Source organism: Schistocerca serialis, chromosome 7 (genome assembly GCF_023864345.2).
Source record: "Schistocerca serialis cubense isolate TAMUIC-IGC-003099 chromosome 7, iqSchSeri2.2, whole genome shotgun sequence".
NCBI classification, from domain to species: Eukaryota; Metazoa; Arthropoda; class Insecta; order Orthoptera; family Acrididae; genus Schistocerca; species Schistocerca serialis.
The window spans coordinates 563957690-563978623 of record NC_064644.1 but is presented as its reverse complement, the minus strand read 5'-3'; the positions used below and the strand labels follow the sequence as shown (position 1 = coordinate 563978623).

Below are 20934 nucleotides of genomic sequence, written 5' to 3'. Positions count from 1 at the left end.
GCTCAGAAACGGGCAGTCCGGGCAGTAAATGGTATAAGTTCGCAAACCTCTTGTCGAACCCTGTTCACATTGGCCTCTCAATATACTGTATATGTTCTTTACTGTCATTTCTTGTTAATAGTATTAGCTTATTCTCAAGAATTAAAAGCTTTCACTCAGTTAATACTAGGCAGAAATCAAATCTGAATATGGATCGCACTTCCTTGACTCTTGTGCAGAAAGGTGTATAGTATATCACTGCATCCATTTTCAATAAGCTACCACAAGAATTCGAAGATCTTAGCAGTAATCCACGCACTTTCAAATCAGAGCTGAAAAGTTTCCTCATGGGTCACTCCTTCTATTCTGTCGAGGAGTTATTGAAAAATTAAGCTGATCTCTGTGTTATATTGTTGATTGCATTTACATAAGCTTATGGCTTGTCTCTTTTTGGGTTCATAACATTTTATTTTATCTGTTATTACTTTTATGTTGTAATTTAATGTACCAACACTTTCCACGATCTTGGAGATTTGTCCTCAATTTGGTCCTATTGAACTAGATGTGTAAATAAATAAATAAATAAATAAATAAAGTCAGGCGATTGTACCTTAGGTTCATCTACCTTTCACTTGTAAAATCACTTGTAAAGGTGCTACCCAACTTTCTCTACCACATTTTATGATTCTGTTCCTGCTTTGCCTCGTGTTGTGTATGTTCTTAAGTACATGCACTCATTTTTCTTACCCCTACAGGCCCCTGTTCAACTCAGTTGCTTTCTTGGTGGTCGTTGCATGCCTCATGTCAGCACAATCTCTATTTTGTAAGCAGCATTCTATCTAGTTTGACCTCCATTATCTGTCATACATGCAGGCTCTGATTTTGAGTTTATTCTCCCTCACCAGGTTAACGTAGGTTTTCATCACTTACACATATCATTTGTTTCATATTTTTACATCCATCTGGTTCACCACTTTTTCCTTAATTTATAAGAATGATGTTCCCTGCATTTTGTCGTATTTAACGTGACTACCAACCTCTTGATTGCTGAACATTTTTATTACAATTGGACAGAGAATTGCTTGAAGGAAGTTATGATATAAATGCGATTACATAATTTTCCCACGTAGTTTCATGTAATGTTCAACTATTAGGGCTACAACTTTGCTTCTGCCATTTTGCAATAGATGACAGTAGCGGCAAGTGGGGTTCAGGTGGTTGGTCATAGGTGTAATACAAAAAGCTTAGGCATCTGTAAACATAATGCCATAAAAATATTAGTCGATTTGTAATTGCATCATAAGGTCATTCTCGATTAAGTACGTCAACTTACGAACCCATTTCTCGCCATTTGCAGGAAGTTCTAATTTTCTTCTGTAACATGAAATCTGCAACTGTGGCTCTTAAAATGCTGGGGAAGATCAATGGTGAGCGAACTGTTAGTGGAAGAACGTGCATAGAATGTTTTCAATGCATTAAGAACAGTGATTTTGATGTTGAAGACCAGCATGATGGTGGAAGACAGAATGTTTTCATAGCTACTGAAACAGACGAAGATAGTCACCAGACATCTTTATCGAAAGCAATTGATGCGTTCGAGCCCAGCACTGAAACACAAATGGCCACAATACAGCGATAGACACATAAAGGTAATTTTGCAGCAGGTCAGTGCTTGACCCCATGTCGCAAAACTCGTCAAAATATACATGGAAATGTTGAAATGAGAAGTGCTATCCCTCCCGCTGTATTCTCCATATGTTTCTCTCTCTGACTACCACCTTTCTCAATCAGTGGTATACAGTCTGGCTGACCAGCACTTCCAATCATATGAACAAGTGCAAAATTTTATCGATTCATGGATCCCCACAAAAGACACCCAGTTCCTCCGCCACGGGATTTGTATGCTATCTGAAAGAAGGCAAATGTGGTGGCCAGTGATGGGCAATACTATGTATCGTAATTTTTTTGTAAGTTTTTCACAATAAAGCCCTGAACTCCGAGAAAAAACAGCAAAAGCGTAGTTGTAGATCAAGTATATTTTAGTCAAAGCGAGGTCTTTTATATATTTTGCTCTTTTTTAAATGCAGATGTTTCCCTGAAGATTGCCTCTAATGCCGTGATACTAACTGGTTCATAAATGAATACAGTGGAACATTGATTTTAGGTCCTCCAATTTTACACTTTTCGTGATTCTACACTATAAATTCATAGCCCCTGTGAAAAACCCATAAGATCAATGTTAAAAAATCCCCAATTTTACATTTCTTCCTAGTAAGATTTACCTTGGTTCTAAGTTCTTTCTCAACATCTTGCTTAACTTAATCCCGTTTTCTTCCCATTGACACTTGATGTGACTGAACGAGCTATACATGGCACAAAAGACAGATGGTGACACTACAGGTGGTGGCAGAGTTAATGGGATATTTTAGGCCATCACGGAGTGGGGAGACGTGAGAGAAAATGCTGACGTAATCCTGATTAGTGCTGGCAACACAATTTGCCACATTTAGCTTCACTGCGCAATTATGATACAACTACTGATAGGTTGTAGCGGTAACAAAAAAATAAGACAGTCAAAACAAAGCATTCTGGACTGAGCCAACAAGTGATAAAGGAGGCCAGCCATCACCTTTTTTTGTGCCACTTACAACTCAGTCTCATCTTTTTACATGTATTTCTGATGTACTCTATTCAGCAACAATAACAACTGTCAACCTTTTAAATTCAAACACTGAGTCTTGAAGAATAAGCACGTAAAATGAGCTCACCTACTGGATGTGTGGAGACATGAGGTGGCCCTTCAATGACGGGAATGCAGGTAGGAATGAAAACATTTTTTGAAGTGTTGAAAATATACTTTTCATGCAGATGATGTGCTACGACAGAGATATCACAGGGAAACAGAAGAAGGGTTTTGTGAAGACGTACTTTAAAGACTTCTGCATTCAAATCTGATACAATACAATTGTAACAAATACATACACTACACTCATAAACGGGGTGTTCAAAAAGTCTCTCCGCAGTGCCGTATGATTGTTCGCCTCCCTGGGTTACTTCCCTTCAAAAGGACTCTCCCAACATTCCACCGTTTTGTTTATCTCAGTAGTATCGTTGGTGTGTGCCGTTACATGCTGACGTGAACGTTTAAATTTAGTTCTTTGTTCATTTGTTTCGTTTTTGTCACTGTCAAAATGCTAACCATTGAAGAATGTGTGTTTTTAGTCAAATAAGTGTTCCAAGCGGGCAGTAAATACACAGTTTCAGTTCATCAATCATTTAATTCAGTTTTCCCAGAGAGAACACTGGCAGATCACGATACTGTGCAAGATTAGATTAATAAATTTCGAAGTATGGGTTCAGTGACAGATGCACCGAGGAGTGGTCATCCTAGCGTTTTATCTGAGGATAAAGTGTCCATATTTCCGATAAAATGTCCGTGAGTCCAAACAAGTCAGTAAGAAAACTCGACCAGGAAATTGATGTTAGTGTCAGAACGGCCCACACAACTGTAAGGAAAAAATTAGAACTTTTCCCACACAAAGTGACAGTCTTGCAAGAACTGAACAATACTGATCATGGCAAGAGACTGCATTATTGTCAATGGTTCAAAAATTTTGTTCAGCAAAATGGAAGGGATATTCTTAATGAAACGTTTTTCTCTGATGAGACGAGGTTTCATTTACCTGGGTCATGAACTCACAAAATTCTTATATGTGGAGTACTGTAAATCCATTGTGTATTCATAAGGAACCACTTCATTCTGTGAAAATAGGAGTTTGGATTGCAATTTCTAGACATCGGATTGTGGGTCCCATATTTTTCAACGAAAAGTGATAAACGCACAATGATATTGCAGTGATATTCTGTACCCGTTCAAAGGAGAACTTGTGTTAAGTGAAATACTGAATGATTATTTTCAACAAGATGGTGCGTTTCAATGTCACTGCTTGCTGATGTTTTTGCTGATCGCATAATTTCACAGGGACTTTGGCCTCCACGATCGCCTGACCTAACAACACCTGACTTTTTCTTCTGGGGTGCGGCGAAAGCAACTGTCTATACAAACCATTCAGAATCGATCGATGAATTGAAAACTGCAATATCCACTTCCACTGCTTCTGTTACAGAAGAAATGTTACACCTTGTGTTTGGAAACATGATTAAATGAATTGAATTGTGTATTCAACAACAGGGAGGACACTTTCAACATTTAATGTGAAAATTTGTAAGTAAAAATAAATATTCAATAAATTAATAACTTATATTTCACTGAGTTTCATTTTGGTATATTCACTGCGGCATACGGCATGCACGGCTAACAATCATGTGGCACTGCAGAGAGACTTTTTGAATACACCGTAGATTTTGCAACACACACATAACACATTGTACATCATAAAGATTGGCAGTAGTGATAGAGGGGATGATGTAAAGGTGTAGCACCTGAGCTTTCTTTCAAATTCACATTCCACACAGCATACAGAAATTCACCAAGCTGACTTCTAATAAGCTTGTAACGTCAATTGGTGGAGTAAACTCATTTTTTCAAGTCTCTGTTTCTCTCATCAAGCCTAAAATAACACTTTAACAGCAGTGACCATATGAAGTGCGGCTCTTCAGAAAAGCATTTAACAATAACAGAAATGGTAACAAGGTTTTTCATTAAGCAGATATCTGCATTTATGCTTACTGTTTAAACACTTAGTTGCTGCAATGTTTTTGGTTTAATTCAACATATTCATCAATGTTTGCTTTCTTCTGGCTGAACACAAAAGATGATCTCACGAAAACAAATGTTTAGAATGTATAATTTTTGGTCATAGCATTTCAGAAAATAGCTCAATTACCTTGTACCCAGATACCAATTTCAATTTTTTTATGAGTTTTTAATTGGTATTGCACATCTGTGATTTTTTAATAACTGATGAAATTTATTACCACAAATTATTGTATAAACATTGTGTTGTACATTTAATTTCCTTCGCTTAGACAGATTTTATGGGGATGATTCCAATTTTTAATCATATATGCCAATTACATGTGTTTTTGCCCATATTTTGGGGTTTCTATTTTGACTCTGCACTTTCCTCAATTGGGTTAATTAAGTCAGGACTGCACAAAAATGTAAAATTGGGGTAGCTGAAGCAGTCTTCTTTCATCATGATCAATAATTTTAAATCCATTGAGAGGGAAATTCTAAACATGCCCTTTTGTTCTTAGATGTTGCACTTACACTGCTGCCAGAAATCATTTGGTTTATTCATCTACAACTTGTCACACCTGTTCCTTTCCTGTGGTCTGATGTTCCAGTACTGGTTCTGTTTACTCTTTACTTGTGAATTTTGTCTTGTGTTTTGGAATCAATTTCTTTGACATGCTTGTAACTCCAAAGTTGGAGCATTTTTCACATTTTCCATGCAAATAGTGCCATTCTACCCTGTCACGTGCATCATTATGTAGTCATTAGTTGTCCGTAGACTTTTTTCTCTTCTGTTTCAGTTATACTTGTCAAATCTTGAATTTATGTCAGTGTATGTTCTCCACTCTCAATTCAAATGAGTCATCTTGTGCCATGACTTTGCAAGCAGTTTCTAGGGGGCCTGAAATTTCACTGGACATCCCCACTTGTACCACTCACAGCACTTCCCATATTAAGGCAGACTCCAACATTCGCTCCTGTGATCAAAATAGTGATTCTTCCCATTACATCCTCAGCTTCCAGTAGTTTCAGTCCTATCCAAAGGCCCCACTTTCACTAGTCAAAGACATGCTCTCCCTCTCCTGATTCCTGCAATGGAAGCACTTCTTTGGCACCAATCCCTCCAACCAAAGCCATACTAATCACAACACTGAACCATGTCTCTCCCAGTTCACTCTGTGATCCTCTGCCCCTCCCTACTCCCATCTAACTACCCCCTGGTCACCTTTCAGGAAATTCTTACCTCCAACTTGCCCTCACCATCCCAGGTCCCTTCCTAAGAACACCAATCTTTCAGCAGGAAAATGGATAGCCATTCACAGCATCAAATTAGATCCTCACCTAATCATCCTATCTGCAGACAATGGTTCCATCACTGTCATTATGAACCGCGGTATTACAGCAAAAGACCTCTGAAAACTGTCTGACTGCCCCACCTATAAATTCTGCCAGAGTGATCCCATTTCAGAAGCCCAACATAACCTCCAGCTCCTGCTTATAGCCTTAGCCCCTTCAGAAAGCCTCTCCCTTGAATCCATTTCCCTCCTCACCTCTATGAATCCCTGCACACCCACCATCTCCATGCTCCCAAAACTCCACAAATCCAACAATCCTGGACACCCTACATAGCTGGTTATTGTGCTCCCACTGAACGAATTTCAGCCCAAATTATCTGAAATCTAGCCTCCCACTTCAAAGATAACAACCACTTCCTTCGCTGACTCTTCAGCATCGCCACCCCTTAATCTCCTGGCTCCATACTCATCACTGTTGACGCCACTTCCCTATAAAACAACATTCCTCATGCCCATTGTCTTCCTGCTATAGAACACTACCTCTCCCAACATACCGCCTCATTTTTCATACATCTAACAAACTTTATCCTAACAAACCTGTGGCACAGTCATGGGCACTCGCATGGTACCCTCCGATGCAAACTTGTTTATGGGGTACCCAAAGGAAACCTTTCTAGACCCCCACCTTCCCCTGAACCCCTTGTCTGGTTAAGGGTCACTGACGATACATTCATGATCTAGACTCAGGGCCAAGACATCCTGTCCTCATTCAGAGCCTTAACATCTTCTCTCTGATCCACTTCACCTGGTCCTCCTCAATCCCGCATGCCATCATCCTGGAAAGTGACCTCCTGTCCATGGGACCATCCACACCACTGCCCCATGAACCAACAAACCACTACTTTTTGACGGTTGACATCATTTCCACAATAAAAAAAAAATCCCTCCCATACAGCCTGGCCACCCTGGGATGGCATATCTTCAGTGACAAGAAGTCCCTTGTCATGTATACTGAAGGACTCACCAAAGCCTCCACAGTCAAGAACTATTCCACAGATCTAGTCTGCAAACAAATTTCCCTTGCCACATGGCCACGCAGCCCCAAAGCTAGCTACAAAGGAGCACCTGCTTTGTCACCCAACACCAGCTTAGATAGGAACAACTGAACAACATCCTTTGTCAGGACTTTGATTATCTGTCATCATGCCATGAAATGAAATGAAAGGCATCCTACCCAAGATGCTTCCCACACATCTTAAAGTGGTGTTCTGTTGCCCACCCAAACTCCACAGTATCCTAGTCCATACCTATGCTACTCCTAATCCCAACCCAGGGATCATATCCCTATGGAAGACCCAAGTGCAAGACCTGCCCAATCTACCCACCCATCACCTCATTTTCCAGGTCTGTCACAGACTTATCCTAACTCATCAGAGGCCAGGCCGCCTGTGAAAGCAGCAGTGTCATATAGCAGCTCAACTGAAATCACTGTACAGCTTTTTATATTGGTATGACTATCAACCAGATATCCACCATGATATGGCAAAGAGCAAAGTGGACCACCCTGTGGTACAACATGCAACTGAGCTTAACAATCTTGATTTTGACTGCCACTTCACAACTCAGGCCATTTGGATCCATGCCTCTACCACCAGCTTTTCTGAATTACGCAGACAGAAGTTATGCACCAGCCATGCATTTGGAACGAACAGCTGATAATTCAATCAAGTGTTTTGGAGAAGCAGGTGAACTTCACGAGCGATGTGTGGTGGGCCTCCATTTTGCATGAAAACTGTTGAGTTCAATGCGTTTCTCTCCTGTGGGGCGGGAATGACATGCTGGCAAAGTATATCGCAAGTAACACTGGCTACTCACAATGCATGTCTTTGGTCCCTGAGCACCAACCTGTTCAAAAAAGGAGGGCCAATGATGACCGTAGCCATGAGGCTACAACATACAGTGACACATTCACCCTACAGAAGAACTTCACGCACAGTGACTGGAGGTGAAGATCCCCCACTCAGCAATTCTGTGTGTTCACCTCAACTGTCAGAGGAAAACGAGCTTAGTCTGTCGATAGGATGGTCCAGGTCCAGCCCTCATCAACTTCAATCCTTGTGAGAAAGTGGAGAGTGAAGTCAACATGTCGTCATGCGTCCTGTGGTGCAAGCTGCTGTACAATATGGATCTTGTACGGATACCATTTGAGATTGGTTTGAAGCACCTTCCATACAGTGGACCATGGGATGTTCAGCTGTCACGACACAGCACGAGCACTGCCTGATGATTGGGAATTGTGCGCAGCATTGTCTGCCATAGCAACAGCAATTCCCTCAACCACCTGTAGTGCAACTGGTCACTGGTCTCTTCCTGGAGTGACGTCCAGTTCTCCAGTTGTTTCAAACTACTTCATCACGCTACGCACAGCAAGCGGAGAAAGAGGACCCTTCTGTAATAGTTTCAGCCAATGATATTCTCGAAGTGGAGCTGCAGCATTACTGTTGTTTTGGTAACAGAGCTTCACCAATAATGCCCTGCTCCTTTTGTCCAAGCTCATGTTGATATGTTAATAAGTGCACTGCAACTGGTCAAGTGTTTGAAACCATGAATCTCAATGACTGATCAAGGCACCTGGTGGCCACAATTGGAACTGGACAGTGGCACTGTGACACATGGAAATCATGTACACCATACTGTGGACATTAAAGCTACCAAGTTTGGTACTCATAGGGTAATCAGCTTTCACATTATAATGTGTTAAATAGAGAAAGTTTAATTATGACCACCCAATATTACAGGTATTGGATGGCATCCCCATAATGTATCAACATGCAACCCTGCTCCTCAATAAGCTACTAATATTCCCCAAATCATTAGAGTAAGTCAGCATGTCAGCAATGATATCTACCACCAGTGTTCCCCACATGAAAGGAAATTTCCTTTACAATGAGGCACCAGTTCCTAACTCTAATCCTCATTGTCCTGCTCTCAATGGGTGTTAACCATCTCCACATGACCACTCTCAAGGCAGGCAGGACCAGGATCTGCCAAAGCGGTTCATGCAAGTGGACTGGGTGGACTCACTACTTTTGGCTATGTAGCTTTATGTTGATGAACATCCTACATAAAAAATTCAATATGTTATGAAACTTGCAAGTAGGAGATAGGTAAAAGTAGAACTGCAACTATGAGGCTGGGTCAAGAGTCATGCCTGAATAATTCAGCTGGTAAAATTACAGCCCAAAAAATATCGAGATTCTGGATTCAAGTCCTCATCCAACACAGTTATAATGCATTGAGAAGTTTCAAAAGTGCACACTCTGTTATACAGCAAAAAATTATTCTCAAATTCAGTATATCGGCAGGATGATGTCTACAACCACTGTGTTACCACTAAAGTGTCAGCAAAATAAGTGTCATCAAGGGAACTCCTCAAGCCCTAATAACAGACAGCAACCGGCAATTCTTACCTAAGATTTGTGCATCTTAAAGAAAGTTAAAAAATCTGACAGTTCACCTACTTTCTGTGTTGTGTCAACCAGGGTAATTAAGAGTGTCTTCACATGCATACACAGTATTTTAAGCAGGCAGTAGTCCTTTCTTGCACTAACAGAACAAACCTGATTTGTGAAGCTATCTTGATAGTGATTTGTAGCAATTTCTCAATTTTCATGACTAAGCTCCATTTCTCAATACATCTGTATGAAATGAAAGAGAGATTTATATGATTCATCTTACGAGAAAAATACATACCAGATCCCTTCTCTTGCCAGTACTGTCATCAGGAGAACGGCCATCACTAGGTGAGCTGACACTGCCATCAGGAGCAATTCTTTCTATATCTTCTGTCACCTCACTTGCAAGTTCCAGGCCAGGCTGCCACAGTTCACAAATACTTCCAGCACGAAACATAGTGTCTAATCCTTCTGTCTGCTGTCCTTCGAGAAGATACCTTTCACAAAAAAAGGCAGTACATTATTAGTATTATTTTAATTCCACTGTGATGCCTTCCATGAGTACCTGGAGAAATTTTGGTTGATTTTAATGCTTTAAATAACATACATAAATAGTATTATGCTTTAAACAACATACAGAAATGCTACAATGCAGCAAATAACTGCATCACACATGGCATACTTCAGCCTTAGATTAGATTAGATTAGATTTATTTTCATTCCAATTGATCTGTAGTGAGGAGGTCCTCCAGGATGTAGAACATGTCAGAAAAACAACAATACATGACAAATATTTACAACTAAAACAAATAAGCTAATGTACCATTCCACAGGTCGCAAGTGGAATGATCGTCATTTTTTTAATGAACACTATATGAAAGAATCATTTTACAAATAGTAATGCACTGAATTTAAAATAAAAAAGTATTTTATTTACTTATAAGATAATAAACATGTAATACAACTACTATAATACTTATTTACAATGAACACATTACTGCACTGAAATGGTGCAGAGGTTAGATTGTACACACACACACACACACACACACACACACACACACACACACACACTTACAATGAACGCATTACTGCACCGAAATTGTGCAGAAGTTATATGGATATACACACACAAATCAGTTGGTTTTACTGAGAAATTCATCAATGGAGTACAAATGTGTGTTCCTGAATAATGCACACCTTTTTGTACAAGACCAAGTGACTTTAAATCCTTGAGAAGATTATTCTTATTTCTAGTGTTGATTTCATGAATTGAGCAGTTGGTTTGAAAAACTGATATATTTTTAATGACAAATTTCATTCAGGAATAAATATCTTGGGAAGCAGTAGTTAGTATCCCTAGTTCCCTAAACAGGCTTCTGCAGGATGTTCTTGAGTTCACACCACATATAACTCTTACTGCACATTTTTGTGCCCAGAAAACTTTAGTTTGGCTTGATGAATTACTCCAAAAAGTAATCCCATAAGACATTATGGAATGAAAGTAAGCATAGTATGCCAAGTAAGGGTCCCAAAATGGAACCTTGTGGGACCCCACATGTAATTAGTTCCCAGTTGGATGATGCCTGATAGCTTGATACATATCTCTTTCCTAATAAAACCCTTTGTTTCCTGCCAGAGATATAAGATCTGAACCATTTTGCAATATTTCCTGTTACACTATAATATTCTAATTTATTTGCTTTACATTTACGCAAACTGGGTAGTATGAATTTCTGATGTGTGTACAAAATTTCTTTCATGAATCCAAATATACAGAAATTTGGAACAAAGCAGGATTAAAGCTCTGATATATGGTTTTTTAAGTATATTAGCAAGGCACAAAACAGACAACATAACTTCTGTATGACATTTCATCGTAAAGTTTTACTGAGGATGACAACAGCTTTGGAAGTCTATGCTCACACAAATTGTAAGTAAGCAAAGGACAGAGAGCACTCAGAGCCACAGACAAGAGGAAAAAGAGATAAAAGAAGCAAATGGGAGAAGTAAACTATCCATGGAAAGAATGGACAATCTGAGAAACAACACAACTAACTTAAAAAGTAAAATACCCCAATACAAGCAACGTGAAGCAGAAACAACAGAAGTTAAAAAATGAGTGAAATGTGAGTTGACTGGTTGGTGAGAAGCAAGCACACATCATGAAGTCACTGCAAAACTCTGAAGTACTGGTATAGAATCTAAACTGCCTGTATGATGAAGCAGGCACAACTATTGCAGGTACAGTGTCCCCAAACAGGTTCTGAGACAAGGGATTGATTGTTCCAGTCCAGACTTTTCCTGTGTCATTTTAGCCTTATTGATAGCCTAGTTATCACCATGATTATTGTTACATACTCCCTTCATGCCGACACGCATTCCCTTCATTCCTTTTCATCTTCTTACTGTTCACTCCCAACTTTATTTTCTGTTGGTTGTCTATCTTATTATTTTTATCTGCGTGTTCTCTTTTTGTTTATTTTCTTTCCATTAATCTTGTATATGCTGTTTGATTCTTTACTTCCTGTAAGCACTGGCCAATTTACACTTCTTATTGCTGCAGTCTATTCTTTCCTTACCTCTAAGATGTTGACAGTCATTTTTGTTACTTCCAAATCAACAAGTTTTCGCATGTCATTCAGTTTCAATTTCAACTTCTCTCTTTCTGCTTTGCAGATGTATATGATACACACTATATCATCTAGAGCATTATAACTGTAGTTAACTCAGGGGGGAAAAAATATGATAACTACACTAACCACGACAGTAACATGAAAGTGCTTTGGAAGTAGTTTGTGTCTGAAGCTCTTCATTTCTTATTAATTATGTCATTTCACAACACCACTTCTAAATAGGTATATCCCTTATTTTTATATAACTGTTGTGCAGAACACACTACAAATTCTTACACCGAATATATGAATAGTGGGAAATCAAAGACTAAAATAGTGTTAATAAAATGCCATACACCACATCTTGCAATGCTAAGTGAATCTGCAAATCACTGCAGCTCTGTAACACTTAAATTACACCATCAGTATTTAAAAATGTATGGAACTGTAGCCACTGACTGAAGCCATTTCGTCAAACCCTTTGTGAATAAGTTCCACATCAGTTTTTTTCTTTTTTTCCCTTCATTTTAATTCTGTTAAAGCATGAATATTTGACATCTGTGAATAAGGATTTAGAAAAAACCTCAGCTAGGCACCACATATGTTTTTCAAATGTACTGTCATTATTAGAGAAGATTTTAATCACCCAATAATTGGTTAGAGTAATTACAGTTTTATAAGTGTGGGTGTGGCAAGAAATCCTGTGAAACCTTAATATGAGCCATCTCTAAAATCTATTTACAAGAAGAAGGGAGACATTTTGATCTCTAAAGTAACTTCTGTCAAAGAGATTAGGGCACTACATACTCATTAAAACAAAAAGAAAAAATCAGGGTCGAAGCTCATGAAGCAGGATCTGTTTTGGATCAGATGAAATTCCTAAAACAACAGAAAGCAAGAAAATTTTATTTATAGGTATCAGGCCCAAAACCTAACAATTTCTGCAGAATGAAGAACTAATTATGTTGATCCACAGTGGATAAACAAAAGGATGAAAGCTGTTGCTAAACTGGAGCAGTGGCCAAGTGGTATACTCTTATCATGTCAATTTCCATGTCCTTCAGTTTGAATGATGTCATTGTGGTCTTCAATCCAAAGGCAGGTTTGATGCGGCTTTACCCTATTTGAGTCTCTCCATCTCAAAGTAAGTACTGCGACCTACATCCTTCTCAATATGCTTAGTGTATTCTTCTCTTCGTCTCCCTCTACTGTTTTTACCTCCCATGTTGCCCTCCAGTACTAAATTGGTGATCCCTTGATACCTCAGAAAGTATCCAACCAACTGACCCCTTCTTCTTGTCAGGTTGTACCACAAATTTCTTTTCTCCCCAGTTCTATTCAGTACTTGCTCATTAGTTACGTGATCTGCCCATATAATCTTCAGCATTCTTCTGTAGCTCCACATCTCAAAAGCTTCTATTCTCTTCTTGTCCAAACTGTTGATCGAGCATGTTTCACTTTCACACATGGCCACACTCCATACACATACTCTCAGAAAGGACTTCCTCACACTTAAATCTATACTCAATGTCAACAAATTTCTCTTCTTCAGAAACCCTTCCCTTGCCGTAGCCAGTCTACATTTTATATCCTCCCTACTTCAACAGTTATTTTGCTTCCCAAATTACAAAACTCATACACTACTTTAATGTGTGCCTCATTCCCTCAGCATCACCTGATTTAATTCAACTACTTTCCATAATCCGTATTTTGCTTTTATTGGTGTTATCTTATGTCCTCCTTTCAAGACATTGTCTATTCCTTTCAACTGCTCTTCCACATCCTTTTCTGTCTCTTGACAGAATTACGATGTCATTGATGAACCTCAAAATTTTTATTTCTTCTCCCTGGACTTTATTTCCTCCTGCAAATTTTTCTTTAGTCTCCTTTATTGCTTGCTTGATATACAGACTGAATAGCAACAGAGACAGGCTACGATCCTGTCTCCCTCTCTTCTCAACTAGTGCTTCACTTCCATGCCCCTCAATTCTTACAACTGCCATCTGGTTTCTAACAAACTGTAAATAGCCTTTTGTTCTCTGTATGTCACCCTTGCCATCTTTAGGCTTTGAAAGAGAGTATTTCAGTCAACATTGTCAAAAGCTTTCTGTAAGTCTACAAATGCTATAAATGTAGATTTGCCTTTCCTTAACCAACCTTCTACGAGAAGTCGTAGAGTCAGTATTGCCTTGCATGTTTCTACATTTCTCTGGAATCCAAACTGATCTTCCCCGAGGTTGGATTCTACCAGTTTTTACAGTCTTCTGTAAATAATTTGTGTTAGTATTTTACAACCATGACTTATTAAACTGATAGTTCTATAATTTTCACACCTGTCAGCACCTGCTTTCTTTGGAATTGGAATTATTACATTCTTGTTGAAGTATGTTGGTATTTTGCCATCTCACACATCGTACTCACCAGATGGAAGAGTTTTGTCATGGCTGGCTTTCCTAAGGCTATCAATAGCTCTAGCGGTATGTTGTCTAATCGTGGGGAGTTGTTTCGATTTAAGTCTTTCAGTGCTCTGTCAAATTCTTCACACAGTGTTGTATCTCCATTCTATCTTCAACTATGTCCTCTTCCATTTCAGTAATATTGCCCTCAAGTACATCTGCCTTGCATAGATCCTCTAAACACTCCTTCCACCTTTTTTTCTTTCTTTGGTTAGGACTGGTTTTCCATTGGAGCTCTTGATGTTCATACAAGTAGTTCTCTTCTCTCCAATGGTCTCTTTAATTTTCCTGTATGCAGCAGCTATATTACTACTTGTGATATATGCATCTACAGCCTTATATGTGTCCTTTAGCCATTCCTGCTAGGCCATTCTGCACTTCCTACTGACCTCATTTTTTAGACGTTTGTATTTCTATTCACCTGACTCATTTATCACATTTTTTAATTTTCTCCTTTCATTGATTAAATTCAATGTTAGGATTCCAACAGGCCCTCGTCTTTTTACCTACTTGATCCTCTGCCGCCTTCACTATTTCATCTCTCAAATCTACCCATTCTTCTTCTACTGTATTCCTTTCCCCTGTTCTTGTCAATCGTTGCCCAATGCTCCATCTGAAACTCTCTATAACCACTGGTTCTTTCATGTCTCACCTCCTTAATTTCCAAACTTTTTGCAATTTCTTCAGTTTTAATCTGCAGTTCATGACCAAGAAATTGTGGTCAGAGTCCACACTTGTCCCTGGAAATGTCTTAAATTTCAAACCTGGTTCCTAAATCACTGTCTTACCATTATATAATCTGGTGTCTCCAGGTCTCTTCCACATAAACAGTCTTCTCTCATGATTCTTAAACCAAGTGTTAGTTATGATTAAATAATTCTCTGTGCAAAATTTAACCAGATGGCTTCCTCTTCCATTCCTTTCTCCCATTCCATATTCACCTACTACTACTCCTTCTCTTCCTTTTCCTATTACCGAATTCCAGTCCCCCATGACTATTAAATGTTCGTCTCCCTTAACTAACTGAATAATTTCATTTGTCTCATCATAAATATCCTCCTCAATCTCTTTCTCACTGTGGAGCTAGTTGGCATATAAACTTGTACTACTGTGGTGGGTGTGGGCTTGCTGTTCATAGTAGCTTACCCACATACCTATTTTCTTATTCATTATTAAACCTGCATTGCACCTATCAGACTTCGTATTTATAATCCTTCATTCACCTGACCAGTAGTTCTGTTTCTTCTGTCACTGAACTTCACTAATTCCCATTATATCTACCTTTAACCTATCCATTTCACTTTTTAAATTTTCTAACCTACCTACCCAATTAAGGGATATGATATTCCTCACTCCAATCTGTAGAGAACGCCAGTTCTGTTTCTTCTGATAACGATGCCATCCTGAGTAGTCCCCACCCAGAGATCTGAATGGGGGACTATTTTACCTCTGGTATATTTTACCCAAGAAGATGCCATCATTATTTAAGCATACAGTAGAGGTGCATGCCCTCAAGAAAAATGACGGCTGTAGTTTTCCCTTGCTTTCAGCCATTCGCAGTGCCAGCACAGCATGGCTGTTTTGGTTGATGTTACAAGGTCAGATCAGTCAGTCATCCAGACTGTTGCCCCTGCAACTACTGTAAAGGCTGCTGCCCCTCTTCAGGAACTGCACGTTTGTCTGGTCTTTCAACAGATACTCCTCCATTATGGTTGCATCTATGGTACGGCCATCTGTACCACTGAGTTACTCAAGCCTCCCCATCAATGGCAAGGTCCACAGCTAATTTTATTTAATCTTTGGGAAGAGAATGAAAATTGCAGCATAATTTCTGAATAGTTATTTTCAACAAAGTAAATTTTATTGTGAACTAGGAAAAATAGTAAAATGCTATATGCCTACAAACATCGATGATACGTTTATGCTTAATGCTATTTTTTTCTGACAACATACATTATCCTTTTTAAGGGAATATGAGAACAAAACAGGAACCAAAACTGTAACGCAATTGTTTCTGAAATCTCTCTCTCTCTAGCAGATACACACACATTTTCCTTCTGTCCCTATTAAGTCTCCACAGTACATTGTATGGTATTCATCACACAAGTAGGGAGAACAGAGAAATCCTCTGCATCAAGCACAATTAGATGAAAACCGTTTTTCAGAATACATATTTTTTCCAGCCATAAAGACACTTCTCTTGAGCGTTAATTTGACACACAGCACGCATATGACAACACAGTGTGATATAGAGGGGCTAGCAAGTACTAAGCAATGGATCTTAAGGCATGTACTTGATCAGGCAGTTCATTTCTAGAAGTATGTGACAATTTTGTACTTTCTAATGAAATTCTTAAATTAAAAAGTGAAAGAAATTAGCATCGCATAGATGACAGGCAGGTATACCAATAATATTTTTTTATGAAAAGGGCAGACTGCTATTTCTCACATAGAGGAGGTATGACTCACAGACAGGCACAATGAAAAGATTGCTAAACATTTAAGCTTTTGGACAAAATAACACAACTACTTTGAAAATAGCAATAAGAACGTAACTTACAGAAAAGTAATAACAAACAGTTGTTTCTGGCATCCCAGTAAAATTTATGGATGTAAATAATAACTTATAGAAGTAAATGTATAAACGACGCAAATGTTGCAAAGAGTTGGAACATGTAATTTCTGGTATCCCAGTATAATTTGCAGATGTGAGCTTGCTTCTGCATTTTTTGAGCCAAACCTAAGCATATCATTAGATAATCTGAATACCTTACACCAATTTTGCAAGTAGGAAATTCACTTGTGACAAGTACTCCTGTTCTATCACTGTCTCTATCGAGCTTGAAACTGACTCGAACTGTGAAGTTATCTAGACATGAATAATCAGCCTAGGTAACTCTGAAGTTAATCATAAGATTTTTTACTGGCAACTCAGGGCTACCTTAAAGTTGTGGAATCATTCAATGATAGTCTATGTTCAGTAGTGCAGATGTATCCCTATCACACAATAATGGTGGTGACTTTAACCTACTGTGTACAGAGAGGGGCATCTATGGTTTCATTGCAGGTGGTAGGGACAGATAGTTTTGTGAAGTAGTACTGAAATCATCATCATCATCATCAGCCAGTACTAGCACTTAATGATGTGGCCTCTTTGACTCGGTAAGTAATAAAGCATCCCAGTAAGATCTTCCGATCCTGAGCTTCCCGTTGCCAACTGAATCCCACTGTCTTCTTTATATCTCTGTCCCATCTGTCTGGCGGTCTTCCTCTAGGTCTTTTTTGGTAAACTGGGCTCCAGTCTAGGACTTGTTTAGACCATCTACCATCTTTTGTTCGAGCAACATGACCAGCCCACTGTCATTTCAATGTATTCACTCTTTCTATTAGGTTGGTGACCTTCGTTGTTCGTCTTATTTCAACTGCTCTCTTCCTGTCTTTTTTCGAGTAACCTAACATTGATTTTTCCATTCCTCGTTGAGCTACTGTTAGCTGCCTAACAATGAACTTATTTAATGTCCATGTTTCACAGCCTAGTACTGAACTAGTTTTGTAAAAACTGCATTGAGCAGTTAGTGCAACAACCCACATGCATTGGAAATCTTTTAGATCTTGTAGCTACAAACAGAGCTATCAGCACAGGGACTGTGATCACGACATATTCATAGCAACAATGGTTACTAAAGTTAATGAATCCATTAGGAAGGTATATATGATGGATGTAGTGGAATTATGGGAAATGTTTACACTGATTGTAAGTCACATACGTTCCAAGTTAGGCAGATTCATGATGTTAAAGACCCATCATGGCTGGAAAATGTTGAGAAAGTACAGATTGTTGCACTCTCAGGTCAAAAAAGAACATGGAAATAGTGATGAGCAAAAGTTGGTAGAAATTTGTGCATCTATAAAGAGACTTACGCACAAAGCATACAACAGCTTCCACAGACATACCTTAGCAAAAGATCTTGAGAAAAATCCAAGAAAATTCTCATCCTACATAAAATCACTAAGCGTGTCGAAGGCTTTGATCCAATCACTCATCAATAAGTTTTATTTGTTCATGAGACCCAGAAAATATTAGATACAGGCTCCCAGGTAGATGCTATTTTTCTTGACTTCCGGAAGGCATTCGATACAGTTCCGCACTGTCGCCTGATAAACAAAGTAAGAGCCTACGGAATATCAGACCAGCTGTGTGGCTGGATTGAAGAGTTTTTAGCAAACAGAACACAGCATGTTGTTCTCAATGGAGAGACGTCTACAGACGTTAAAGTAACCTCTGGCGTGCCACAGGGGAGTGTTATGGGACCATTGCTTTTCACAATATATATAAATGACCTAGTAGATAGTGTTGGAAGTCCCATGCGGCTTTTCGCGGATGATGCTGTAGTATACAGAGAAGTTGCAGCATTAGAAAATTGTAGCGAAATGCTGGAAGATCTGCAGCGGATAGGCACTTGGTGCAGGGAGTGGCAACTGACCCTTAACATAGACAAATGTAATGTATTGGGAATACATAGCAAGAAGGATCCTTTATTGTATGATTATATGATAGCGGAACAAACACTGGTAGCAGTTACTTCTGTAAAATATCTGGGAGTATGGGTGTGGAACGATTTGAAGTGGAATGATCATATAAAATTAATTGTTGGTAAGGCGGGTACCAGGTTGAGATTCATTGGGAGAGTCCTTAGAAAATGTAGTCCATTAACAAAGGAGGTGGCTTACAAAACACTCGTTCGACCTATACTTGAGTATTGCTCATCAGTGTGGGATCCGTACCAGATCGGGTTGACGGAGGAGGTAGAGAAGATCCAAAGAAGAGCGGCGCGTTTCGTCACAGCGTTATTTGGTAACCGTGATAGCGTTACGGAGATGTTTAACGAACTCAAGTGGCAGACTCTGCAAGAGAGGCGCTCTGCATCGCGGTGTAGCTTGCTCGCCAGGTTTCGAGAGGGTGCGTTTCTGGATGAGGTATCGAATATATTGCTTCCCCCTACTTATACCTCCCGAGGAGATCACGAATGTAAAATTAGAGAGATTAGAGCGTGCACGGAGGCTTTCAGACAGTCGTTCTTCCCGCGAACCATACGCGACTGGAACAGGAAAGGGAGGTAATGACAGTGGCACGTAAAGTGCCCTCCGCCACACACCGTTGGTTGGCTTGCGGAGTATAAATGTAGATGTAGATGTTGATGTAGTGGTGACAGCAAAATTAGCTGTCATTTTCAATTTTGTGTTTAAAAAAGTCATTCACAGAGGATTGTACACACATACCACTGTTTGACCATTGCACAGACTACTGTATGAAGGGCATAGAAATAGGTGTACCAGGAGTTGAGAACTAACTTTACAATTTGAAACCATATAAGTCGTCATATCCAGATAGAATCACAATTTTGTTTTACAGAGTTTTCTAGAGCATTAACTCTGTACCTGGCTTGCATCTATCGCAAATCTCTCTACCAGCACATGGTCATAAGTGACAGGAAACAAGTGCAGATGAAACCTATATAAAAGATGGGTAAAAGAATTACAGAGCAATAATGTTAACACTGATTTTTTTGCAGAATCCTTGAACACTTTGGCCGAAATGTAATTGTGTAACAGTCGTTTTGTTGTGCCTGTCTGCCATTAAATGTCACATCTTTATGGTGAGCAACAATCTATCCTTTTCCTTATATTGTAAATATCTAGGCTTAATGTTGCCAAGAGATATCAAATGGAATGAGCACATACGGACATCGTAGGGTAGGCGAATGGTCGACTTCAGTTTATTGGGATAGTTTTTGGGAAACTGCAGCTCATCTACAAAGGAGATGCCATATAGAACACTTGTACCACCCACTCATGAGCAATGCTTGAGTGTTTGGGATCCCCACCTGGTCGGATAAAAGGCAGGCATCAAAGCAATTCAGAGGTGTACTGCTAGATTTATCATTGGGTTTGACCAATATGAGTGTTATGGCAATACTATGTGAACTCAAATGGGAATCCCTGGTTGGAAGATGATGATATTGCAAAACACTATTGAGAAAATACGAGATGTTAGGGCTCGTAAGGAGGCATGTAGACAGTTGTTTTTTCCTTGCTCTAATTGCTAGTAGAATAAGAAAAGAAATGACTAATAGTGTGTAGCACAAAAGAATGCAAATGCGACAAAAGAGAGTGCAATACACACCATATTTTAGTAACCGATACTTTCAATGTAAATGCAAATGCAAATTTACGTAGCTTAATGTGCATGCATTGCAACAACAATTAGTTGACTAAATTAATGAAACTAAGGTATATGAATAATAATGAAATACAGTAAAATTATGATGAAACGTTGTTTCTATTCAAAAATATGTGTAAAAAATGTAAACGAATAGTAAAACATGTATTTACAAAATTTAAACACAGAAATCTGATTGAAACGTGGTTCAGACA

At 39.0% G+C, this 20934-nt stretch overlaps 1 protein-coding gene across 3 annotated transcripts in view; it reads right to left on the bottom strand.

Moving 5' to 3' along the window:
* The window catches only part of LOC126412774 (UHRF1-binding protein 1), a 443324-nt gene that overhangs the window by 173978 nt on the left and 248412 nt on the right, over positions 1-20934 (bottom strand). For all 3 annotated transcript variants that reach the window (XM_050082540.1, XM_050082538.1, XM_050082539.1), the window contains exon 14: positions 9727-9925. In XM_050082540.1, coding sequence (XP_049938497.1) covers positions 9727-9925 — 199 coding nt within the window. The remainder of the gene's footprint in view (positions 1-9726; positions 9926-20934) is intronic.